This window comes from Pan troglodytes, chromosome 17 (assembly GCF_028858775.2).
Source record: "Pan troglodytes isolate AG18354 chromosome 17, NHGRI_mPanTro3-v2.0_pri, whole genome shotgun sequence".
NCBI classification, from domain to species: Eukaryota; Metazoa; Chordata; class Mammalia; order Primates; family Hominidae; genus Pan; species Pan troglodytes.
Genome location: NC_072415.2, coordinates 53,101,317 through 53,128,873, shown reverse-complemented (window position 1 = coordinate 53,128,873; position 27,557 = coordinate 53,101,317). Strand labels below are relative to the sequence as shown.

The 27,557-nt window shown below is 35.5% G+C and overlaps 1 protein-coding gene across 1 annotated transcript; it reads left to right on the top strand.

Annotated features, from left to right (window-relative positions):
• Positions 1 to 16,837: 16,837 nt before the first annotated feature.
• On the top strand, positions 16,838 to 26,459 carry SYT4 (synaptotagmin 4). The gene is made up of 4 exons (XM_523915.7): positions 16,838 to 17,080; positions 19,960 to 20,774; positions 22,524 to 22,644; positions 23,708 to 26,459. Exons 1-4 carry the CDS (start codon positions 17,047 to 17,049, stop codon positions 24,013 to 24,015), a joined length of 1,278 nt encoding a protein of 425 aa, XP_523915.3. The 5' UTR covers positions 16,838 to 17,046; the 3' UTR covers positions 24,016 to 26,459.
• The last annotated feature ends 1,098 nt before the right edge of the window (positions 26,460 to 27,557 follow it).

The following is a 27,557-nucleotide window of genomic DNA, read 5'->3' as shown; positions in this document are numbered from 1 at the left end:
AGGACACAGGTGATTTTGCCCTTTTCATAACTTCCTGGAGTATAGAACAGTATTTGGTTCCATTCACAGACGTAAGTCTTTAAAATACATATATACTCAAGAGCAGTCACAAAAATATTTTATTTCAAGATGTGCTATAAGTAACTGTTACTAGTTTTTCACTTGAGAGTAGATATAAGTTTGTGAAGGGAAGAGGAGAAAAACGATAAGCAGATGAATGTTAAATTCGTGTGAAGAAGTGACTACCGTGAAGTAAGGGAAGTTTATATAAAGCAAGGATGAGGAAGCAAAGATATATTTCATCTTTTTGCGGGCAGACCGGGCATGTTGATTGCTACATGTGGATTTTTGGCTTTGGAAGTAACACCCGATAGTGTTCAATGATGTGGAAATCAGAGATATTTTATCTGGGGTAGAGAAAAGGTTATAGCACCTAATAATTGAAAGGAAGCTTGCAGGTCATGGAGTTCTATACTTTCAAATCCTTACTCCACTATTCTGATGCTACATAATTATTCCAGCTCCTTGAACTTTATCCCTAGCTGAGTTATATATATAATCGGACTCCTCACATGCTGTGCAGCTCCTACGATTCTTGGGTGAAATCTGGGACTTTCATCTTCTACGTTTCATTTGCTAAGGCTGAGACCACGGTGAAGAACATTTGGAAATGAATATTCATTTTATGTAAAAGTTCAAGAAGTTCACATTTCATATACATTGTCTTCATACAATCTTTATGCAGAGTTTTTTCTTACTTCTTTCTTCCTACTAACCATCTATTTTTACAATATGTATACTGGGATAAAAGAAACAGCTCAGAGTTAATATGTTACTGTAAATACAAAAGGTAAGTGCCAATCTTTGACTCTGAGATAGAATTTAAAGTGAGTAGATAGCTAAAAAGTTAAAGATTGCTCAGAAGAATACTCAGGTTTTATTTTTAAAAAAACCCATAGATACATCTTAAATCTACGCATAGTTCATCTCTAATTTTACTTCTTTTTTTCTTTAAGTCCAATTACCAGTCACATTCTTCTCCCTTATAGGCATCTATAAGCATGTGTAGGCATTTATAAACATGTGCTTAAAAATATATTTACCTTTGTAAAACATGTAGCAATGTTAAGTTTATGTACACACATAAATTCTGTTAAACTTTTTGACATATATAAAGAAGACTACACAAATTATAACATGTCAACTTAATGAATTAAAAACAAATAAAAAACCTTATATCCTCTTCCCTGATCAATATAGACAATATCAACAACCCAGAAACCGCCTATGTGCTCCATACCAGTTACTGACCCCTACAAATATAATCACTAAATGAATTTTACCACTATTGACTAGTGTTTCTTGTTTCATAAAATTTAAATAAGTGGAATCACTTATTATGCACTCTTTTTCTGCTTAACATTTAACATTATATTTACTAAATGTATTTTTGTTATATGTAGCAGCATTTTCTTTTTCATTTCTGTATAATAGTCTACTGAATACACTTATTTATCCAATTTAATACTGATAGGAAAAGCCAGCTCTTTCTAATTTTTGGCAACTGCAAATAATACTACTATGAACACTCCAGTCATTTCAACTTAGAATTTAGCAATAGGTGGAATTGGAGGGCCTTAATGTGTGGCTATGTTCTGCTTACTAAATGCTGTAAAATATTTTTTATAAATGTTTGTACTAATATAAACACCCTAAGACAGCTTCTCTTGTTGCCTTATATTTTTGTCAACACTTAGTATCTACTCCATCGATCCTTTTAGTAGGTGTGTAGTACCTACATTATGTGTGATTTTAATTTGCATGGTTTTAGTGACTGCCAATGCCTAGCTACTTTCCTATCATCATCTACCTTTGGGATATTATGTCTTTCTTAGTAAAGTGTCTCTACAAGACTTTTGTCCATTTTTTATTGAAATGTCTGTCTTTTAAACATTGATTTTTCTTTAAATATTTTGGATACAATTCCTATGTCAGGATTATACATTGCAAATATACTCTCTAACTTCTACCCTGTGCCTTGCCTTTTTTGTTCTCAAGTCATCTGTAATTTGCATTCTTCCGTCTTTTTTCCTGTCAATGTTATCAGGAATTGTATACCTGGAGAGTATAAACCATATACTCTCTAAGCACATTTAGAGCTATTTTTTGTAGATCTTAATATGACATGTTATCATTATCATTCAGTTCACAATATTTTCCTCTAATTTCTTTTTTTAAATTTTATTATTATTATACTTTAAGTTTTAGGGTACATGTGCACAACGTGCAGGTTTGTTACATATGTATACATGTGCCATGTTGGTGTACTGCACCCATTAACTCGTCATTTAGCATTAGGTATATCTCCTAATGCTATCCCTCCCCACTCCCCCCACCCCGCAACAGTCCCCGGTCTGTGATGTTCCCCTTCCTGTGTCTATGTGTTCTCATTGTTCAATTCCCACCTATGAGTGAGAATATGCGGTGTTTGGTTTTTTGTCCTTGCGATAGTTTGCTGAGAATGATGGTTTCCAGTTTCATCCATGTCCCTACAAAGGACATGAACTCATCATACTTTATGGCTGCATATGTGTGTATGTGCCATATTTTCTTAATCCGGTCTATCGTTGTTGGACATTCAGGTTGGTTCCAAGTCTTTGCTATTGTGCATAATGCTGCAATAAACATACGTGTGCATGTGTCTTTATAGCAGCATGATTTATAATCCTTTGGGTATATACCCAGTAATGGGATGGCTGGGTCAAATGGTATTTCTAGTTCTAGATCCCTGAGGAATCGCCACACTGACTTCCACAATGGTTGAACTAGTTTACAGTCCCATCAACAGTGTAAAAGTGTTCCTATTTCTCCACATCCTCTCCAGCACCTGTTGTTTCCTGACTTTTTAATGATCACCATTCTAACTAGTGTGAGATGGTATCTCATTGTGGTTTTGATTTGCATTTCTCTGATGGCCAGTGATGATGAGCATTTTTTCATGTGTTTTTTTTGGCTGCATAAATGTCTTCTTTTGAGAAGTGTCTGTTCATATCCTTTGCCCGCTTCTTGATGGGGTTGCTTGTTTTTTTCTTGTAAATTTGTTTGAGTTCATTGTAGATTCTGTATATTAGCCCTTTGTCAGATGAGTAGGTTGCAAAAACTTTCTCCCATTCTGTAGGTTGCCTGTTCACTCTGAGGGTAGTTTCTTTTGCTGTGCAGAAGCTCTTTAGTTTAATGAGATCCCATTTGTCAATTTTGGCTTTCGTTGCCATTGCTTTTGGTGTTTTAGACATGAAGACCTTGCCCATGCCTATGTCCTGAATGGTATTGCCTAGGTTTTCTTCTAGAGTTTTTATGGTTTTAGGTCTAACATGTAAGTCTTTAATCCATCTTGAGTTAATTTTTGTATAAGGTGTAAGGAAGGGATCTGGTTTCAGCTTTCTACACATGGCTAGCCAGTTTTCCCAGCACCATTTATTAAATAGGGAATCCTTTCCCCATTGCTTGTTTTTCTCAGGTTTGTCAAAGATCAGATACTTGTAGATATGCAGCATTATTTCTGAGGGCTCTGTTCAGTTCCATTGGTCTATATCTCTGTTTTGGTACTAGTACCATGCTGTTTTGGTTACTGTAGCCTTGTAGTATAGTTTGAAGTCAGGTAACGTGATGCCTCCAGCTTTGTTCTTTTGGCTTACAATTGACTTGGCAATGTGGGCTCTTTTTTGGTTCCATATGAACTTTAAAGTGGTTTTTTCCAATTCTGTGAAGAAAGTCATTGGTAGCTTGATGGGGATGGCATTGAATCTATAAATTACCTTGGGCAGTATGGCCATTGTCACGATATTGATTCTTCCTACCCATGAGCATGGAATGTTCTTCCATTTGTTTGTATCCTCTTTTATTTCATTGAGCAGTGGTTTGTAGTTCTCCTTGAAGAGGTCCTTCACGTCCCTTGTAAATTGGATTCCTAGGTATTTTATTCTCTTTGAAGCAATTGTGAATGGGAGTTCACTCATGATTTGGCTCTCTGTTTGTCTGTTATTGGTGTATAAGAATGCTTGTGATTTTTGTACATTGATTTTGTATCCTGAGACTTTGCTGAAGTTGCTTATCAGCTTGAGGAGATTTTGGGCTGAGACGATGGGGTTTTCTAGATATACAATCATGTCATCTGCAAACAGGGACAATTTGACTTCTTCTTTTCCTAATAGAATACCCTTTATTTCCTTCTCCTGCCTGATTGCCCTGGCCAGACCTTCCAACACTATGTTGAATAGGAGTGGTGAGAGAAGGCATCCCTCTCTTGTGCCAGTTTTCAAAGGGAATGCTTCCAGTTTTTGCCCATTCAGTATGATATTGACTGTGGGTTTGTCATAGATAGCTCTTATTATTTTGAGATACGTCCCACCAATACCTAATTTATTGCGAGTTTTTAGCACGAAGAGTTGTTGAATTTTGTCAAAGGCCTTTTCGGCATCTATTGAGATAATCATGTGGTTTTTGTCTTTGATTCTGTTTATATGCTGGGTTACATTTATTGATTTCCATATGTTGAACCAGCATTGCATCCCAGGGATGAAGCCCACTTGATCATGGTGGATAAGCTTTTTGATGTGCTGCTGGATTCTGTTTGCCAGTATTTTATTGAGGATTTTTGCATCGATATTCATCAAGGATATTGGTCTAAAATTCTCTCTTTTGGTTGTGTCTCTGCCCGGCTTTGGTATCAGGATGATGCTGGCCTCATAAAGTGAGTTAGGGAAGATTCCCTCTTTTTCTATTGATTGGAATAGTTTCAGAAGGAATGGTACCAGCTCCTCTTTGTACCTCTGGTAGAATTTGGCTGTGAATCCATCTGGTCCCGGACTTTTTTTGGTTGGTAAGCTATTGATTATTGCCTCAATTTCAGAGCCTATTATTGGTCTATTCAGAGATTCAACTTCTTCCTGGTTTAGTCTTGGGAGGATGTATGTGTCGAGGAATTTATGCATTTCTTCTAGATTTTCTAGTTTATTTGCATATAGGTGTTTATAGTATTCTCTGATGGTAGTTTGTATTTCTGTGGGATCGGTGGTGATATCCCCTTTATCATTTTTTATTACATCCATTTGATTCTTCTCTCTTTTCTTCTTTATTAGTCTTGCTAGCGGTCTATCAATTTTGTTGGTCTTTTCAAAAAACCAGCTCCTGGATTCATTAATTTTTGAAGGGTTTTTTGTGTCTCTATTTCCTTCAGTTCTGCTCTGATCTTAGTTATTTCTGACCTTCTGCTAGCTTTTGAATGTGTTTGTTCTTGCTTTTCTAGTTCTTTTAATTGTGATGTTAGGGTGTCAATTTTAGATCTTTCCTGCTTTCTCTTGTGGGCATTTAGTGATATAAATTTCCCTCTACACACTGCTTTGAATGTGTCCCAGAGATTCTGGTATGTTGTGTCTTTGTTCTCATTGGTTTCAAAGAACATCTTTATTTCTGCCTTCATTTCATTATTTACCCAGTAGTCATTCAGGAGCAGGTTGTTCAGTTTCCATGTAGTTGAGTGGTTTTGAGTGAGTTTCTTAATCCTGAGTTCTAGTTTGATTGCACTGTGGTCTGAGAGACAGTTTGTTTTAATTTCTGTTCTTTTACATTTGCTGAGGAGTGCTTTACTTCCAACGATGTGGTCAATTTTGGAGTAGGTGTGGTGTGGTGCTGAAAAGAATGTATATTCTGTTGATTTAGGGTGGAGAGTTCTGTAAATGTCTATTAGGTCCACTTGGTGCAGAGCTGAGTTCAATTCCTGGGTATCCTTGTTAACTTTCTGTCTCATTCATCTGTCTAATGTTGACAGTGGGTTGTTAAAGTCTCCTATGATTATTGTGTGGGAGTCTAAGTCTCTTTGTAGGTCACTAAGGACTTGCTTTATTAATCTGGGTGTTCCTGTATTGGGTGCATATATATTTAGGAGAGTTAGCTCTTCTTGTTGAATTGATCCCTTTACCATTATGCAATGGCCTTCTTTGTCTCTTTTGATCTTTGTTGGTTTAAAGTCTGTTTTATCAGAGACTAGGATTGCAACCCCTGCCTTTTTTTGTTTTCCATTTGCTTGGTAGATCTTCCTCCATCCCTTTATTTTGAGCCTATGTGTGTCTCTGCACGTGAGATGGGTTTCCTGAATACAGCACACTGATGGGTCTTGACTATTTATCCAATTTGCCAGTCTGTGTCTTTTAACTGGAGCATTTAGTCCATTTACATTTAAAGTTAATATTGTTATGTGTGAATTTAATCCTGCCATTTTGATGTTAGCTGCTTATTTTGATTGTTAGTTGATGCAGTTTCTTCCTAGCCTTGATGGTCTTTACAATTTGGTATGTTTTTGCAGTGGCTGGTACTGGTTGTTCCTTTCCATGTTTAGTGCTTCCTTCAGGAGCTCTTTTAGGGTAGGCCTGGTGGTGACAAAATCTCTTAGCATTTGCTTGTCTGTAAAGTATTTTATTTCTCCTTCACTTATGAAGCTTAGTTTGGCTGGATATGAAATTCTGGGTTGAAAATTATTTTCTTTAAGAATGTTGAATATTGGCCCCCACTCTCTTCTGGCTTGTAGAGTTTCTGCCAAGAGATCCACTGTTAGTCTGATGGGCTTCCCTTTGTGGGTAACCCGACCTTTCTCTCTGGCTGCCCTTAACATTTTTTCTTTCATTTCAACTTTGGTGAATCTGACCATTATGTGTCTTGGAGTTGCTCTTCTCGAGGAATATCTTTGTGGCATTCACTGTATTTCCTGAATTTGAATGTTGGCCTGCCTTGCTAGATTGGGGAAGTTCTCCTGGATAATATCCTGCGGAGTGTTTTCCAACTTGGTTCCATTCTCCCCGTCACTTTCAGGTACACCAATCAGACGTAGATTTGGTCTTTTCACATATTCCCATATTTCTTGGAGGCTTTGTTCATTTCTTTTTATTCTTTTTTCTCTAAACTTGTCTTCTCGCTTCATTTCATTCATTTCATCTTCCATCGCTGATACCCTTTCTTCCAGTTGATCACATTGGCTACTGAGGCTTGTGCATTCGTCACGTAGCTCTCAAGCCTTGGTTTTCAGCTCCATCAGGTCCTTTAAGGACTTCTCTGCATTGGTTATTCTAGTTATCCATTCGTCTAATTTTTTTTCAAAGCTTTTAACTTCTTTGCCGTTGGTTCGAAATTCCTCCTGTAGCTCAGAGTAGTTTGATCGTCTGAAGCCTTCTTCTCTGAACTCATCAAAGTCATTCTCCATCCAGCTTTGTTCCATTGCTGGTGAGGAACTTCATTCCTTTGGAGGAGGAGAGGCACTCTGATTTTTCGAGTTTCCAGTTTTTCTGCTCTGTCTTTTTCCCATCTTTGTGGTTGTATCTACCTTTGGTCTTTGATGATGGTGACATACAGATGGGTTTTTGGTGTGGATGTCCTTTCTGTTTGTTAGTTTTCCTTCTAACAGTCAGGACCCTCAGCTGCAGGTCTGTTGGAGTTTGCTAGAGGTCCACTCCAGACCCTGTTTGCCTGGGTATCAGCAGCAGTGTCTGCAGAACAGCGGATCTTGGTGAACCGCAAATGCTGCCGTCTGATCGTTCCTCTGGAAGTTTTGTCTCAGAGGAGTACCCAGCCATGTGAGGTGTCAGTCCTCCCCTACTGGGAGGTGCCTCCCAGTTAGGCTACTCGGGGGTCAGGGACCCACTTGAGGAGGCAGTCTGCCCGTTCTCAGATCTCAAGCTGCGTGCTGGGAGAACCACTACTCTCTTCAAAGCTGTCAGAGAGGGACATTTAAGTCTGCAGAAGTTACTGCTGTCTTTTTGTTTGTCTGTGCCCTGCCCCCGGAGGTGGAGCTACAGAGGCAGGCAGGCCTCCTTGAGCTGTGGTGGGCTCCACCCAGTTCGAGCTTCCTGGCTGCTTTGTTTACCTAATCAAACAACTAACTCGGCAATGGCAGGCGCCCCTCCCCCAGCCTGGCTGCCACCTTGCAGTTTGATCTGGGACTGCTGTGCTAGCAGTGAGCGAGACTCCGTGGGCATAGGACCCTCCAAGCCAGGTGCAGGATATAATCCCGTGGTGTGCCGTTTTTTAAGCGCATTGGAACAGCGCAGTATTAGGGTGGGATTGACCCGATTTTCCAGGTGCCATCTGTCACCACTTTCTTTGACTAAGAAAGGGAATTCCCTGACCCCTTGGGCTTCCCGGGTGAGGCGATGCCTCACCCTGCTTTGGCTCGTGCACATTGTGCTGCACCCGCTGTCCTGTACCTACTGTCTGGCACTTCCCAGTGAGATGAATCCGGTACCTCAGTTGGAAATGCAGAAATCACCCGTCTTCTGCGTCGCTCAGGCTGGGAGCTGTAGACCGGAGCTGTTCCTATTCGGCCATCTTGGCTCCTCCCCTCTATTTTCCTCTAATTTCTATTGAGATTCTTCTGTGATCCACGTTCAATGTTTTCTTGTAAAGATTATTATTGTATAATTATCAACTTGTATGGTAGTTGATAATTAGGTCAAATTTATTAATTCATTTAAATATTCTATATCTGTACTGATTTTCCTTGCTTTTTGTATCAGTTATAACAAAGTTTGGGCGAGTTTTCTTTATGATTTGGATTTTTTTATTTCTCATATAGTTCTTCCATGTTTGGCTTTATATCTTCTAAAGCTATATTAATGGGCACATACAAATTTAAAAGCTTTATATCTTCCTTACATAGTGAAAAATTTATCACTCTACCCTGTATCGCTATGATAAAACGTTATTTTTTTCTAATTCCAGTTTGTCTGAATTAAAAATCTACTTTTCTCACACACACATATGTCAGAATATATAATTATATAGATTGGTGCAAAAGTAATTGCGGTTTTTGTGGTTAAATGTAAGGTCAAAAACTTCAATTACTTTTGTACCAACTTAACAGAATATATATTATATATATGGTATTTGTATATATGAATATATATAATACATATTCCACCTTCGGTTGGTGTACAAGAGATAGGATATTTTTCTTTTCACTTTGTTGTTTTCTCATTTTTAAATTTTGTCTCTCATAAGCAGTATAGAATTAGTGAGTTGGGTTTTTATCTTTTGCCTAGTCTGACAAACTTTTTTTCTTTTTAAAAGGAATGTTTAATAATTGCTTAATATAATGTTATTTTTAGGTTAATACACACCAAATTGTTACTTATATTCTATTAAACCACTTATTTCTGTCTCTTTTCTATTCTTTTTTTCTTTTAACTTTTATTAGCTTTTTGGCACTTCTTAATTATATTTTTTCCTGCTGTTGTTTATAACTACCTTGGAGATTACAAGTCAACTATAAGTTATTACTTTTAACATTTCCCAGATTTTAAAACATTGGAACTGAAATCATTCCATTTTACCCTTTAAATTATTGTTGGCCATACATTTGAAATTCCTCTATATGTTAGCTCACACCCTGAATATTTATTATTAATATTCATTTATACCTAGATGTATTTTACCCTTTTCCATGTTCTTTGTTTTGCTCTGCATTTGGATTTTGTCTGTGATCACTTTCCCTTTATTAGTCAACATTTGCCATCAATGGATTTTCTAAGTTTCCGCTTTTCTAGAAAGTTCTTTCTTTCACCTTGATTTTGCTGTCATTAAATTTTAGATTGGCAGTTATTCTTTTAGCATTTTAAAGTTGCTATTCTACTGTCTTCAGACATCTGTCATCTCTATTGGGATGTTGGATGAGTCTTTTTGCTGCATTTTAAATGTTATTATCTTATTCTCTAATTGTTTTCAAGATGTTTTTCTTTGCCTTTTGGTCTTAGTCATTTAACTATGAGGCTTTATGTGGTTTTCTTTTAATCCTGCTTGGAGTATTTAGTGTCTTTTGAATGTACAGGTTGATCTTTTTCATTGTGTTGAGAAATTTCATTGTCATTATTTTTTCTTCAAATATTGCTTCTACTTCATTTTTTCTTTCCCTCACTTCTGGGTTGCCAAATTGTACTTCTGCTACTACTGTTTACCATGTTTCATTATGTCTCTTAAACTCTTTTCTGAATTTTCCACATTTTTAGTGCTCTATTTTAGTCTGGATGTTATCTATAGACTTTTCTTCTTGTTCACCAATCCTATTACTTTATTCAACTCTCTGTTCATTATGTCCATTTACTTCTTATTTCAGTCAAAACTGTATTTTCTAGGTCTAGAATGTTAGTCTGAGTTTTCTAAATTCTAATTATCTGGTAAATAACTTCATCTTATTATCTCTTATCAATATTAATGACAGTTGTCCATGTCATTACTCTATTGACCCATTTTTATTGCATACTTTCTCCTTATTTTTTTTTAACTGTATGCTGGACATTGTGTATAAAAACTTGTAGTAGTTCTGGGTGATATTATCTTTTTCAGATTGAGTTTGAATATCCCCTGGTAGAATGACATTACATTTATCCACTCAGGAACTAAACTACATGGAGCCAAGATTATGTTTCTATAGGGTTCATTCTACAGATGATTTATCTGTTCTCCTTGGTGTACTTCTACAGTAGTCCCAACTACAGCCTGTGGAGATTACTAAGAATTCTTTTTTTTTTTTTTTGATGGAGTCTCACTGTGTCACCAGGGTGGAGTGCAGTGGTGTGATCTCGGCTCACTGCCAACCTCCGCCTCCCGGGTTCAAGCGATTCTGCTGCCTCAGCCACCTGAGTAACTGGCACTACAGGCGCGTGCCACCATGTCCAGCTAATTTTGTATTTTTAATAGATACAGGGTTTCACCATGTTGGCCAGGATGGTCTCGATCTCTTGACTTCGTGATCTGTCCGCCTCGACGTCCCAAAGTGTTGGGATTACAGGCGTGAGCCACCGCGCCCGGCCAAGAGTTCTTTTCATTGATGGATAATACGGCATACGTTTTGTATCCTCAGCACCATGAGTCACCTGAAGCCATCATTTTGTTTCTCAGTGGCTTTCTGCTTAGCTTCTAAACCTCTCACCTGAAAGTTGAAATACTGAGCAAATGTCTGGAGTCTAAAAATCACTCAGGGCAGTGACAATTTCTGTATCTTCTTCCTTTTGAGGATTCCAGCTCCTTCTTTCCTAGCTTCCTAGGCATTCCCTAACTCTAATTATTGCTTCTTCAGTCCTGTGAGATCGGTAAAATATCTGCTTGCATTTCTATTTTTTAGCTCTGTTTCTTTTCCTGATTTCTCAGTTTTTTTTAAATTTTCTTTTAAGAATCAGATAATTTCCTGAGAGGAAAAGTGACTTGCAAACTGTCAGTTCACCTCTCTATAGTTTCCCTTGTACTTGGCCCTAGAATCTTTAATTGTCTCATCAATTCATAAATGCTGTAATACAAACTTTTTCAAACACATTTCATATGGCTTTCTAATTATTTTTGGAAGGTCTGACATAAATAAAATCCACTATAATGTAAATGGTGTTTTCCTATAACTCTAATTCTCTAACATAATATTTTATAAGATATAAGTGTGTTGGAATATATATGTATTTTAGATATAGATAGATATAGATACAGAAACAGATGTAGATATAGATATAGTCGGTTGCTTTTAACTTCAGAATTACAGAATCCTAACTCAATTTAATCATTCGTGTTGCAACGGACATTTATAGGTTGCCTTCAACTTCCAGCTATCAGAATGCTGCCATGTATATTACAAATCATGGACCCTCCTGGCCCTGTGTAAAAGTTTCTCTGTTATTTATATGTGCTAGTGAGGAGATTGTTGGTTTGTTGGTTTGTTGGATGCATACACACACACACGCACACACACACATATATATCTATACTTCTTTCAATGGTGTTCTACTACATAATCATTGAAGAGTATAGTTTCTTGATTTTTAAGTCCATTTCTCTTAATAAAATATCATATATTTTAATATCTTCTCACTTTTCTTAGAATTCCTAGTAATCCTTTAATAAATATTTGAGGAAATATCTCTGTTCTCTAAGAGTTTTCATGCCTTGAAAATAATTTGAATTTTACAGTTTGAATTTTTACAGAATGACAGTAAAACTTTGTCATCCCAGATAAAAGGCCCAAGCCTGGAATTAAAATAGTCTGTAAGTGGTTGGAAGAAGTAATAATGTCTACAATTAACAGTTATGTTGCTGTATATTTCTCATCAATATTTTTCACAATTTTGCTTTACGCATTTGATGGTAAGCTATTTGGAGCATAAGCCTTAAAAACGGTTGCCTTTTTATTGTCAGTATATACTTTCACATAGTAAAACTGTATATCTTATTTCTTTTGATGTTTTATTGTTGACTGTTTTTTTTTCCCTGAGACAGGGTCTCACTCTGTCACCTAGGCTGAAGTGCAGGAAAGCGATCGTGGCTCACTGCGACCTTGGCCTCTTGGGCTCAGATGTTCCTCCCATCTTCACCTCCCAAATAGCTGGGACGACAGGTGCATGCCACCATACCCAAATATTTTTTGTAATTTTTGAAGAGATGGAGCTTTGCCACGTTGCCCAGGCCAATCTAGAACTCCTGGGCTCAAGCGATCTGCCTATCTCGGACTCTCGAAATGCTGGGATCACAGGCATGCCAGCATGCCCAGCCCTCCAAAAGTGCTGGGATCACAGGCGTGCCACAAAGCCTAGCAAGTTTTATTCTTGACTTTTTAACTTAATCCTTTACATTTCTCTATGTTTAATAAATCATTGTGCATTCTGTTATTTAAGTATTTTAGCCACTTTTATTTAAGTATTTTTACTATGAGCAGCATATGGTTAAACTTTATTTTTTAACTAAGTGTAAGATCTTTTACCTTGGAATTTGTCAATCTTCCATGCTTACTTAGATGATTAGATTTTGCTCAATTTATCTGCTTGTTTTTCTTTCGTATCATTTTTATGATTCATTTTAACCTTACTCTTGTTTCCTGTTTTTTTAATATCTGTCTATTTTATGTAAGACTATATATAATCCAATAATTTTTTGAGCTTTAATCCATGCCGGTTTTACCAGTGTTTATCTTTATATTTTCAAAATAAATATTGTCTAATAATAAAACATTTTTTACATCTCCATTACCTGAAATGAATAATTTAGTATACTTCTGCTCTGCCCAATCCCAGTTTTTTAGTGATAATGGAAGGCTAAGAGAGGTCTCACTTAGGAATAGATTGGAAAAGGAGGGAGAGGAGCTAGCAAGAAATACATTCAAGATGAACTGAAAGAGAAAAATCTTCTAGGATGGCTCTAGATCAAATTATTGTTGAGATATCAAGACTTAGGAATTTGAGAAGTGTATTCAAAGGCCGCAGTGTGACGGCAGGCCTAAAAAGTAAAAATAAAATGGAGATAGGAGTCATAAAAATAAATTAGTGCAGAGCAGATAAAAAATTAAGAATCTTGTGGAATATTTGGGGTTAGCATTAGTGAAGGCCTTTGGTTTATCTTTTTGGGAATTGTTGGTATGTAGATCAAGGATATGTCAAGCTGGCTTAAAAGACTTCACTAGAGATAGTGTTGTAAGAATTTAAATCAGAAGAAATCCATGAGTGCTGATAAGTCAGAAACTTCATAGTACAAATGAAACTTCAACTGATTCTTAAAGGATAAAGAATTTATAGAGAGATACAGGGAAAGACAAAATGCAATCTGTGTAAGAATCATAATGGATCCATAGTGAGGGGGAAAAGGTCAATAAGAAGAGACTGAATAAGATAGGTGTGATGGCTGTAGAATAGTGCTGACCAGAGTTTGTAGAAAGAACAAGGCAAAATAAATATGTATGTAATGATGATCTCATAAGTTTCTTTGTCTAGTTCTAGAGAAAAAAACTGTCAACTTCTTGTATAGTCTGTAAGCTCCATGAAGAAAAAGATGATTTTTTTCTCATTTTGACAAATATGAATCACTCACTTAGTAAAAATCTAGTGATACATGTTTAATATGTGTTGAAAGAAAATAAAGAAAAGAAGAATATAAGCTTTACTTATTTATTTGGTGGTTTGGGTTCACTGTCATATATGAACTATTAAATGCACATAGTAAATGCTGAATATGTTGAAGAAAAACAAATGTAGTAAAGGGATTTCTGTGATACCAAATGAAGAGGGATTTGTCTTGCAAGATTTTTACTTGGGTGTGTTTGTAATATAAATCTATTCCATTAGCATTAGAGTCAGCATTCATAATATAATAATATGGAACATTGAAACAATTATCCATTTCCCATCATCAGATACTTCAGTCTACTCCACCCACATACCAGTAGGTAAAATGATATTTTAGTAAAGTGATATTTTATTACTAATGTAGGTATTACTAAAGATTACTGAAGATCATGGCAGCATTTTCAAAACTTTTTGAAATTATATTTTTCTTAGCATGAGGTTCTAAATACTTTCACCAATAATATTTTTCAAAGAAAAGAGAAAATATAAATTGAACTATACAATTAATAAATAACATAAACAATAATTTAAAAATCAAAATATATACTAAATTTAATTACGTTATAAAATAGAATAAAATCATATAATTAGTCATCAATAGCTTTCAGATTAAACTGAATTTCTTAAAACTAAATTCAAGTGTTCTATTAATTGTTTCTCAAATTATGTATAGACATTTGCAATTGGAAAAGAAAGTAATGTGAAAGTTGAACCATTTTAACGGTGAAAAAATCATTCTGAAGTAAATACTGCCGCCTGCACAGAATGGTCTGTGTTTGCCAAAGCAAGAACTTGTTTGAGGCTGTGTGTTTTGGGTGGTGAAAAAGTGGTTACCTAGCAACAACTCCTCCTCCCAAGTCTCCCCTGCTAGAGGGGTATTTTGCACGTCAGTAAATTGGTTACTTGTTTGATGGATCTAAAAAGAATAATTCAGTAATGTGGTAGGGTGTGAATCTCAATCATAAAAACGTACAGGTTTCTCTCTGTGTGGGGTCTGTCTACTGCCCACTCCTCATCTGGTGTTGCTAGAAGCTTGTCTAAAGAGATTGAATAATACCTAAAATGTTATTCATCAAATGAAAATGAGGGAAACTTCAGACATTTTAATTAATAACAGTTCTTTTCAGTTTGCTTATAAAGCAAGCAATGAAATAGTTACTTAGTCCACAATAGCATTAGCTCTGGGCAAGAGGTAATCTTATCACGATGTTTCCTCAGATGTCAGACAGCAAAGGATGGGGTGGGTTCCGTAGAAATAGAGTTTAAACAATCTGTACAGTTTACAGATAACAACATTATACCATCTGAAGGTAAAATTAATGAGATACTAATTTATATAGAACAAACACATAAGGTATTTATGTTTACAACAAATGAGCTTAAACATATGTTAGCAATAACTTAGCTAGAAAATATATACTTTAGTAAACATCACACCATGTATTTGGTCCACCTATGATATGCATCACAAATAAATGCCACTTATTCTTTAACCTAATGGATATTTATTTCTAGGGACAACCCTACAGGGTGCATGCATGCATAATTAAGGAAATAAGTAATCTGAATAAAGTGAAATGATAAAGACACAACCACAGACTCTGCCAGCAGAAAAATTAAATACAGCAAATTAGTTTGTGTGTTTTCATAGCATGAAGATATAAAGTTTAAAAAAATCTGTTAGAGGAACACTCCAATGCCAAGTATGTGGGAGCAAATAGAATAGCAAAGAAAAAAGACTGGTTTATAAAATTTTCCATGATGCAAAGAACTGAAGCCAATTTCTCCCCAGACAGAGCCCTGATGCTCCGGGCTGCTGCTAGCCAATGTGCAGGGACCTGTCACTTGCACAGTAGCTTTCTGAGACTCACCCTGTATCCCTTCTCCCACATCCCAGCACACACTGAATGTCATTTCCTTATTAACTCCAGAGCAAAGAAATTCTTTGCAGAGCAATAATTGACAGTTGGAGTTACAGCTTGACTTCTTTCCTTTGAAAAATTGCTAAGCATTTGTTTTAGAAAGGCACACTCTTCAGATTCCAATGAATCAGAATCCGACACCGTATTTTTCACAGTTTTTCACCTCCGAGAATATCATCAGTTTAGAAAAAGGAATGCTTTCCTTTGAAATAACCAATGTTACCAATGTTACTTCAGATGTTGGCCTGATTTTGGAAACTATTTTGTACAAACGTACTAGAAGTCAGGCCTTTTAACCATAAATGTCATTTCAGAAGCGCCTTATTATTTGCAAAAGTCATAACTGAGAGTGACTCTGAATATCCAAGGAATTATCCCCATCTGTTCCTAAGTGCTTTAACTGGTCAAATGTCAGATATTAAAGGGAAGAGAGCTGAGAGACCAGGAAAGATCAACTGTTCCAGCAAAATATTTAGACTAATAATTTATTAGAACATAAAGGATTATAATGGGGAAACTATCTTATATCAAATGCATCAATTTGTAGTGAATCTTTTCTAAATGTAATAAGTATCATAGGTATAACATGTCAAAGAAAAAAATTAAAAAGCAAGAAAACATGTTTTTGCATGTTAAAAAGAGTAATTTGAAGCAGAAAGTTCTCCTCTGTAAGTTACGTTATTCTGAAAACTCAGAAACATATTTTTATTCATCTAGGTGATCAGGAGATTTTATATTAGGAACTGACAGGGATCAGTTTCGGTGCGTATCTCGGTGAGCCTCTGAGCCCCCACAAAACAGCAAAGCTAATCTCTAGTGGTCCAACAGTTAAAATAATTGATGAGCATGTGTTGAATCCTCAAGAGAGGAGGGAGGAAGCAAGAAGGAAAGCTTGAAGCGAGGAGGGGAGGGGGGCAGGTGCTGATTTCAGCCCTGTAGCGTCAGGATTGCGTCAACTCGGGTTCCAGCCACGTCTGGAGTCTCGGAGACGAGCTTCTCAGAAGAGCCAAAACAGGAACCGAGGTGGCAAATCACTGTGCGAGGGCGAGTGGACCTCCCTCTTTGCCTCCTCCCTGTTCCAGGAGCTGGTCCCCTGGGCTCTGCGCTGTTGTTTTCAGCGCTCCGAAAGCCGGCGCTTCAGATCCAGGCAAGTGAATCCAGCCAGGCAGTTTTCCCTTCAGCACCTCGGACAGAACACGCAGTAAAAAATGGCTCCGATCACCACCAGCCGGGAAGAATTTGGTAAGCAAGTTACTGAACTTATGACTGCGGTTATTCCTTGAATACTCTGGGGTGGACTGTTTATTCATTTATTTTTTCCCCGGTTGTTGAATACAGATTTCCTAGGTAGTTAATTTAAAAGGAAAATGAGAATGGCAGTCAGGCAATTGTGGCTTATTTCTGCAGCTTCTCTCCCTTCCTTGGTATCTCTCTCCCTGAAACTGTCTTCTGTTAGGGAGAATTTACCTTCAAGAAGTTCTTAAATTTTCAGGTACTTCTGTAAATTGCAGCATGTACTGAGTAAAGAAAAAGGGGTCTGTTTTTCCCATGTTGGTTTCATCTATTTCGTAGGTGATTCTTATTTGTAGGTAAATCTATATTTTATTAGGAGAAGATAAATATATCTCTGGTTACGTTGGGGTTTGATCTTGGTTAAAAAAAGCAACTTGTCTATTGGGGTTTGGCAATGTATATTTTATTACAGGGTGTACCATATGGGTGTTTTTCTCTGCTATGTTTTTCTTGTATCTTTGAAATATGTTGCTAGTGAAAGACAGAATCATATGGTAGCAGGGTTAAAGAGAGTTTCAAAATGAACTGGCTCAGCCCATTTCATTTCACTGCTGAGCTAACCAAAGCCCAGAGAGATGAGGGAAGTATTATAGGTTGCACAATTAGCTAAAAGCTGCTGGAAATTTGAATTAGGGCTCCAATTTTCCCGTTCAGTTTTCCTTTTCTCACACCAAGTTTTTGGTTTCAGTACATAAAATTAGACGTACTTCATAGAATAAAAAAGTACTATTTTTAGATCCCAGTATATTCCAAAGGAAAAAGGTCAGAATTTTACTTACACATATTTTTTAAATCATGAAATTTCATAGAAGGTTGTGAAGAGGAGTGATATCTACAGATGTGTGATAATTGTTATTAAGCTGAGTAAAATAACTATGATCTTGCCTTTCAAGATTGTAAGACCTTATCAGTAGAGAATACATAGGGAGTAGATAAGTGTTTCCACATTATAGAAAATGTTTGCCATTTGACATAACTATTCAATAGGGACAATTTGTGATATTATGTTCATAAATGAATTTCTTTCCCAGCCTTCCATTTGGGTTATTGGGTTTATTTTGGTATGACATTTATTCCCAATTCTTCATTTGAAACATGAATGATTTTCTAATATGGAGGAATTTTTAGAGACTGTGCCAGTGAAAATATGTTCTAGCATGGACTATCAGTCTACTTTTAAAAAATGATTTTCTACTGTTTTTATTGTTTTTACATTGGCTAAAGAACTCTCTCAGTTCATGACTTTGCTTTTGCTCCCTGGCCTTGGGTTATCATGGTCCAGGAATGTGGGTGCATTTTTTTTTTCACAAAGACTTGAATAGAAGGAAAAACTGAAAAGCTGATACCAAGTTTAGCTGATTATCTTTAGCTCTTGCTTTATATTGTAGTAGTCACTGTTTCTTTTTTCCACCTGGAGAAGTCAAAGGTTTATTTCATCTTTACATGATTCAGTTTCTGTACATTAAAATATAGGATTTTTATTGTGATTTTATTGGCCTTTTTATCTTCTATTTCATTTGTCTTTTCTTAACCTTACATTCTCTGAGTTCAGTTTTGTAATTATGAAGTAGATTGGCAGAAGATTTGGGGGGATGGGGAACGGAAGTAACAAAAGACTGGTTTTCTTGTGGTTATTTAGAAAAGTTTTAACCCTTTCTGGGCTGGAACTTATAACTTTATTATTTACTATTCAGGATAAAAAGCATATTGCAATGGAACTAAATGTATGTAATATCACATTAGTTATTTTCACTTGGATGATATTAAGCATTGACTCTATGGATTCACTATGTATAGATGTAGTAATACTGCTTTTACTTCCATAGTGTTACTAACCATTTGTTCAAGAAAGATGCTTACATATAAAATAGGATAAGCCTTATGCATAATTGATATTACCTAATGTCAGTAATTTAATGTGCCATCATTCAAGAAAATAATGACAATTTCAGTTTGATTATCATTTGCCATGCCATGTGCTAGGGGAAGAGATAAAATTGAGTTATAGATAAAAGAGAGTTATAGATAAAATTGAACTCTAAATCTCACTGTTCTCATTACATGTTAAAGAATGCTGATTCACTTATAACCATTGTTCTGTTTTTATCTTATTTAAGTTTAATTAATTTATACTTTGTATGATTCAGTGTTTGACTGAGAAATTTGGAATTGTCATACAAAGGGATGGTAGTGTTATAAGTTACAAAATATCGGTACCTTGTTGCTCTTCTGTTTTTGTTTTACTTTCTCTAATATATGTATATTTCTTTTACCACTGTTCCATAATTGGGATGAAAATTATTAATGAGTTTGTGGCAATGGCAAATATCATTTCACAATCAATTTCCTACAATTGAGTGAACCACTGAGTCCCTAAATGTTTGCTGCTTGAATTCTGAGTAAAGAACTACTTAGAATTCCAGTAAAAAGTGATGCTCTGGAAAGCCTCAAAATGACAATAAAAAATAATGAAATTAGTACTGATCCATCATATTGTAGCTGTCTCATGTTATCTGAGAAAACAAAGACAGGTCAGAGTCATTAAGCATTCCCCCATATCTGATTCAGGACTATTTTCATCTTTTTATTTCATTAATGAAAAACCACTGAAATGAAGGAATTTCTAGCACACTTTATGTTTTTCCTGTGGGGATGTGTTTGTACCTGAAGTTAGTGTGAAATATACACTTAACTCACACCCAGAACAGTTGGAAAGTAATTCAATCTATCCAACCTATAGCAATTGCTAGCTCTATTAGGCTTTTCAAAAGGCTCATATCTCCAGCTCTACTTCTTTAATGTATATTATTGGTCATTTGATTTTTCAGATGAAATCCCCACAGTGGTGGGGATCTTCAGTGCATTTGGCCTGGTCTTCACAGTCTCTCTCTTTGCATGGATCTGCTGTCAGAGAAAATCATCCAAGTCTAACAAGACTCCTCCATACAAGTTTGTGCATGTGCTTAAGGGAGTTGATATTTACCCTGAAAACCTAAATAGCAAAAAGAAGTTTGGAGCAGATGATAAAAATGAAGTAAAGAATAAGCCAGCTGTGCCAAAGAATTCATTGCATCTGGATCTTGAAAAGAGAGATCTCAATGGCAATTTTCCCAAAACCAACCTCAAACCTGGCAGTCCTTCTGATCTGGAGAATGCAACCCCGAAGCTCTTTTTAGAAGGGGAAAAAGAGTCAGTTTCCCCTGAGAGTTTAAAGTCCAGCACTTCCCTTACTTCAGAAGAGAAACAAGAGAAGCTGGGAACTCTCTTCTTCTCCTTAGAATACAACTTCGAGAGAAAAGCATTTGTGGTCAATATCAAGGAAGCCCGTGGCTTACCAGCCATGGATGAGCAGTCGATGACCTCTGACCCATATATCAAAATGACGATCCTCCCAGAGAAGAAGCATAAAGTGAAAACTAGAGTGCTGAGAAAAACCTTGGATCCAGCTTTTGATGAGACCTTTACATTCTATGGGATCCCCTACACCCAAATCCAAGAATTGGCCTTGCACTTCACAATTTTGAGTTTTGACAGGTTTTCAAGAGATGATATCATTGGGGAAGTTCTAATTCCTCTCTCGGGAATTGAATTATCTGAAGGAAAAATGTTAATGAATAGAGAGATCATCAAGAGAAATGTTAGGGTAATTTATTTTCAGTGCTTAAAGTATTTATAAACAATCTTTTATGTAGCATTTTGGTGTCTAAGGAATTTTTATTAATATGATAAGCTTGTCCATATTATCCTTACCATGTTTAATTATTATTAATTATAATCTAATGGAGATCAAGGGAATAGAACAGATGAAATAAAATTTAATCCATAACTGAAATACTCAAAGTGTTTTAATGATGTAAAATAAATAGGCATTCTTTATGGATATTTAGATATCACCTATGTAAATACTTTTGTTAATCTCTGTCATAAATATTTTGACAGACACTGCTACTTTAAAATACGGGTGAATATTTCTTATTCATAAGCAAGTTAACAAAGAGATTTCAAGGTCAACATAATTGAATTTAAAATTGAAATTTAAAATTAAATCAATTCTTCCTGAAGATTTGGAAATTGTATTGACTTTCCATGGAATTGCCTTTCAAGGAGGAGGCATCATGTCATTTTCAATTATAAATGCTCATCTCTAAATTATATAGTAGAAAATGAGTTCTGCTATTTTTGTAGTTATACTACTCTGATAGTTCTGGGTTTATTAGAAAATAGTAAGACATCAATGAAACAAATTTAACCTCATTTTCACTTTAAATTTGAAACTCGATTTCAACAGTGGTATTTCAGAATAACTTCTCTCTATAATACAATGATTTATATAAATCAATAAACATACTAATTTGTGTTTTTTAAACAACATAGTGTTTCAGAGCTGAAAACCTGAGAGCTCATTTTGACTGTCTCCTCTCCTATTGAAATTAATGTTGGTCAAGGTTCAGATACATTCCACAGCTTGTTTGAGACACCCGGCTGGTTAAGTGACACAGTGGGAATAAGGATCTTTCTTCTACTCTTATTCTCCTTAAAGTGCCTACTTATACAGCTGTCCTATATTAGTTTTTGTATAAATATATTGCAGTTTTAGTTTTGTGTCAGCTATCACTCTTAGTTGCAAACAAACACCAAGTTAATATATTGTTACATTCAGTCAAAACTTTTACTTTGAATTATTGGATATCTTATCTATTGTCTTTAAAGTACAAATGAAATCTAAGTAGCACGCAAAGAAGGACTCTATGACACTATCCAAAAACAATGCTCTCCAATACTTAAAATCAATTCATTCCTTGGCTTAAATGGAAACTTGCTGTTGTGAAAGAGGCAGAGAATTTTAACTCCATTATCCCTCTGGGCCAGGAATGTAGTTGGGGTCAGAATAATTCTCACTGGGTCTGAGTTCAAATTTCAATATGTCGGTGCTAAAGAATTTGAAATCAAATCAAACTTATCTAATTTTTTGCATGAGTATGTGTAGAGTCATTTGACCCAACACATACTCATGCAAAGAATTAGATAAGCTTTATTACTATTAATAACTTTGAAAAGTAGAGATGTTATTAAAAACCAAAAGCCAAAAATAATCCTGTGTAGGATATAATTTAAATATCCTTTAAACATTTCTAAGTAATGGGTGTGGCCAATTTATTGCTAATTTTAACTTCCTGTAGTACCAAACAAGACCACAAGATGGCAGGCAGTGGTTTTTCAAGCAGCGATGGTACTGCTCAAAAGCTTTTAGTTACTCTTCAATTCCTTAGAATATTAAAATAAAAATAAGTAAGATTACATTTAAATGACGATGTTATTTAAACTTTAATGAAAGTACAAACTTCAAAGTTAAAAAGATAGAAATACTTATATCACATTTCTCTTTCTGCAGAAGTCTTCAGGACGGGGTGAGTTACTGATCTCTCTCTGCTATCAGTCCACCACAAACACTCTAACTGTGGTTGTCTTAAAAGCTCGACATCTGCCTAAATCTGATGTGTCCGGACTTTCAGGTAAGAATGCTTCTGAAATATTTAGATTCACTGTATGATTGGAATGTATTTGACTGCAAATGAGCCCACCTACTCTTACTCTTCTATCTTTTCTCTAATACCTTATGTATCTGCTATAAAAGTTAGCTTTTAGTTTTATGACTACTTTACAAAAAATGAAACAAAACACCAATTTTGTGTTGTATAGCACAATGAGAAACAAAATAAGCTACAGTTTAAAATTACCTGAGTTCAAATCCTAACCCTTCCATTCACTAGCAAAATATGATTGGGTATGTTTCGTAAACTGTACAAACTGGACATAATGCTACTCATCCTGAGGGGCCTTGTGAGAACTAGAAATACATACTTCTTCAAATATCATCTAATAATATTATTATTATTTAATGATGGGAGTTGAAAACATGGTCTTAAAAGATTAGATTGTGAAGCTAAAATTAACTCATATGGTGCCACCAGAAAAAGGCAAAAGTAATTGTGATAAAGTAGCATGAACTTAAAATCTACATACTAACAATGACACAGAGAAGCTCAACACTAGGAAACAGAAAGCAAATCCAGCCTGTGACTAAAGAAATTCATAAAAGTTAAAACTAAAAAGAATATTGCCATTGTGGACTCTAAATCCTCATTCGATGGAAAACACAGCCAAAAGTCAGGGAAATAGACTCACCCAAAGTCATACAAGTCAGTAAAGCTACATGTTGTCTAATATATTTTTTTTCCTTCTATCCTATTCTCTGGAGTAAGTTAATAGTAATCAGAATGGGTCCATAGAACGTTCTATTTTCTTTCCTTTTGTGTTACTTCTTTTCCTATCATTAATTTTTTCCCTTATTCTCTAATTTAGAACTTTTTTCTCTTATTTACCATATTCTTCCTTATTTTCAATTCTGTTGACAAGAGAAATGCCAAGTTTTATCCATATTTTTCTGTTGTTTTGACTTATTTTCCTGGTAACCACATGTCATTGGCATGCCATGATCTCTAAGAGCACTGTTATCTTGATATCAGCTCTCCAGCCCAGTTATGCCATTGTAATGCCTGTTATGTTCCACTGCAGATCCCTATGTCAAAGTGAACCTGTACCATGCCAAAAAGAGAATCTCCAAGAAGAAGACTCATGTGAAGAAATGCACCCCCAATGCAGTGTTCAATGAGCTGTTTGTCTTTGATATTCCTTGTGAGGGCCTTGAAGATATAAGTGTTGAATTTTTGGTTTTGGATTCTGAAAGGGGGTCCCGAAATGAGGTAATCGGGCAGTTAGTCTTGGGTGCAGCAGCAGAAGGAACTGGTGGAGAGCACTGGAAAGAGATCTGTGACTACCCCAGGAGACAAATTGCCAAGTGGCACGTGCTCTGTGATGGTTAGCATCCTAGCCGTGAGTTGGAACTTAAAGGTTTTTACTAGGCAAGGAGAAATTTTCTTTCTTTCGATATTGGATTGCAAGCTTGGGAAATCAAGCTACCTTTTTGTTGTTGTTGTTGCTAGAAATGGATTGAATTAGTAGACCAGAAAGTAACTTCAAATGTGTATCATGATAATTTCCCTATTTATTAGAAGAGTTGGATAAATTTTCATAAGATATTCAATATCTCCTTCAGATTACCAGTGATATAACTAGGAATAGTCAGACATTTTATGAATACTGTGCCAGAATCCCAAATTATAAATGTGACAATCTCATTGGAACATGTCACAAAAAGTTAATGTGATTAAGATTTAAAAACGAAAAGTATGCCTTGCCTTGTGAAAATTTATCCATTTATCTTCAGGTTGGGGAAATCAATTTTTCTTTAAATCCAAAGATACTAAAAAAATGTCCTCCAGTTTGTATTTATTAATTCTGTCATGTGCAAATGGTTGTCCTGCATATAAAAGTATCTGGTCATTTCAGTTTGGTTTGTAATTATTTGATGCAATTTTATCATAAGAGTAACTCAGATTCATTTCAAAAGGACAGTGAACAAGCTGAGAAATTATTTTATCAAAGGGCTGAGTTGAGAACACTGTGGCTGAAAAATAATTTTTCTCCCCCCTAAGGTTACATGTGAGTCAAAATTTTGTAAAATATAACCTCACATAAGAACCATGGCCTTGGATTATTCACTGCCTGTCACAAGCCTCAGTGTGGCCTGAGAAATCCCTATGTACCTTTGTGAAATTGTTGAATTAGTTAGTGAATAAAGAAATAAACTTCAACTAGAAATCCAGTTAGAAGTGCAATTTTCTTATAGGAAATAGGTATAGTGTGCAAGTGTACTTTTAAGGCCATCGTTTGTACCCAGAGTCTGCATGGCCACCTAAGTCTTCATTTAATTTATTGTCCCCAGAAAAGATTAAGATGCTACTTGAAAAGACTGTGAAGATTTTTTACATTGCCAGATAAAAAGTGTTACTTAACCAACAAACAAATGTAAGACTACAAAATCGTTCAAGAGCAATTCTAATATAATTTACATATGTTCACGCAAAATATACTTAGGCTGTCAAATTAGCACAACAAAGAATGTGTTTCACTATCTTTTCTAGGCTAATTTGTCTTGAGCTGTTGTCTATAGAGCAGTTTACAGACTTGTGTCTTGTATCATTTTCCAGTGCCAGGGTTCTGAAATTCATTCAGAACCTGTTAGATTAAAGCTGCACCCTGTGATTATTTGAAAAGAATTAGCTTGAGAGTAATGTCACTATATTTGAGTTCTTAGAAAAGTATGAGTGGAACTTGAGTACAGTTGAATTATTAAATATGCAAGTTAGAAATTAAGTCTACTGAAAAATTACATTTTGAGTCAGGTTTTGTGTCAGTACTTTAGCAGTTTTTGAGAATGTGTTTGATATCACAGTGTTTGTAAATTCTATGAAAAATGCATTTTCCAAACAACTTATACATGCTTTTTATGACTATGCCTAATGTAAAGAAAATGTATTACATTCTGTATGTAGAAAGATTAAAAATCAACCTCTTTTTTGTGCTTTAAAATGACTTTGGGATTAAAAAAGCATATTTCCCAATCATTGTCTTCATTCCACTACAAAGTCACCTCACAGCATCTTGCTCCACTCGGCATCTCTGTGAAAGCAACATGAAATGAACTGTAGTAGGTGTGTAGTTTGGGGAAGTCAAATGGCCATTTTATGTATGTGCATTTGGTATCATGGGCCATGGAACAGAATATATGTTGGACCTCTGAAAAGTTGTAAGGGGCCAATTCTAAGTATTCTTCATGGCAGCCAGAAGTTAGTGGTGGTAGCAGCTGAGGTATGGTTGTTGGACGAGGCTGATTTTTTTTTTTAACATGGAACAATGAAACCAACAACAAACATTTTTAAAATTAAAATGGATAATTTGTAAATAGTTTTTAGCTTTTAAAATTTAAAGTGTTTTTGAGTGTGAAAAGTTGAGTAAAACTATTTGCAACTGGTTTTCAGAAAAGAAAGAAAAGAAACAACAAAGGAATTGAAACAGGCAGGGAGATCTTAATACCTAATTTCATCATTTCTGAAAATGTACTGTTTTAGAATGTATTACAATATCAATGTGAATATCTTGAATCCTGTTACAAATCCTGCACTGTATTAAACATGTAAATTAATTGTTTGTCTGATTAGCCAATCTCACCACCCAAATGGGGAGGTATACATGTTTGAAGAACTGTGTAACTCAGTAATTGATTTGTTCTGATGTTGTAACTCAATAGAAGTGTTTTGGAAGGAAGCATGGTGTACGAGACAGTGTCTGTTCTTTTGTGCCAGCTCTGTATGATGTTTGTAAGACCATGTTTGTAAGACATGAATAAATTGCTGCTTTTGCCCAACCCGTTTCAATGCAGACTTTCTGCCAATGGACTCTGTAATAAGGCTTCTCTTATTGCTGACTGAATTTTCAAGTTTCCCTAGTGGATCTCCTTGCATAGGTTAGGGACCATTAATTACTGAGCATCAGAATCTTTAATACACCTTTTAAAAAAATCTTCATAACAATCACCTGGAGCAGATATCATTAACCTTATTATACAGAAGCAAAACTTGAGGATCAAGGAGCATAGGCAATGGAATCAAGTAGGAAGGAATAGTACTCAAGAGGATTTCATGGCCTGCCCTGCCCTTCCCTCCATACCATTCCACTCTCCTCAAGGGGACCTCATCAACTGGCTTTGCTAGATGTTTAGGCTTATTCTCACATTCTTTGACTTTTTTCTAAATTTTATTCACTTTTCTATTTTTCATTTACTTTTCTCCCCAGTATTTTCAGCCACCATTCTTTATTTACTCTTCTATTTTTTCCATTATCTCATTTCTTATTTTAACATCTTTCATTACCTATTTCATATCACTGCTTTTATATTCCTTTTTCTTTTTTTCACATCCTGAGAAATATTTGGTTAATAAAATGATGAGGACCTGGATGTCTTATTTTTTCTTAAAGAAGGAGGAAAAAACAGACCAGAACATCTATAATATATTATATTACCATTACACACCAGCTAAGGCAAATGGGAACAACAGGACCCACCACCTGGAGAATCAGACATTTTTCACAGCTCTAGTCTCTACAGAAATATTCTATGGTAATCACATGTTGAAAAAAATGATCTTGCAAATGGAATAAAACTGGAATTTACTGTTAATTTATTTTGTTTCAAATTGTATTAATTGTAGTAAGAGTGTACATACTTATGTTAAAAGAGACATTACATTTTAGAATTCAAGTATATTTTAAGAAAATCTACCTGCCAAGAGCAACTAGAGATGTGGAGGAGATTTTCTAAGGAAACTGGCTGTTAGGGAAATGCTAACTAAAACCACAATAAGATACCCTGCACGCCAATTATAGTAACACAAATTAAAATTTTGAAAATGCCGAGGGCTGACAAGGTTATGCAGAAAATGGACCCCTTGTACACTGCTAAAAG

Coding starts and splice junctions, on each gene's coding strand:
- SYT4 (XM_523915.7), top strand. CDS start 17,047: ATGGCTCCGATCACCACCAGCCGGGAAGAATTTG. Junction 17,081..19,959: donor CACCAGCCGGGAAGAATTTG/GTAAGCAAGTTA, acceptor TTGATTTTTCAG/ATGAAATCCCCACAGTGGTG. Junction 22,645..23,707: donor TGATGTGTCCGGACTTTCAG/GTAAGAATGCTT, acceptor GTTCCACTGCAG/ATCCCTATGTCAAAGTGAAC.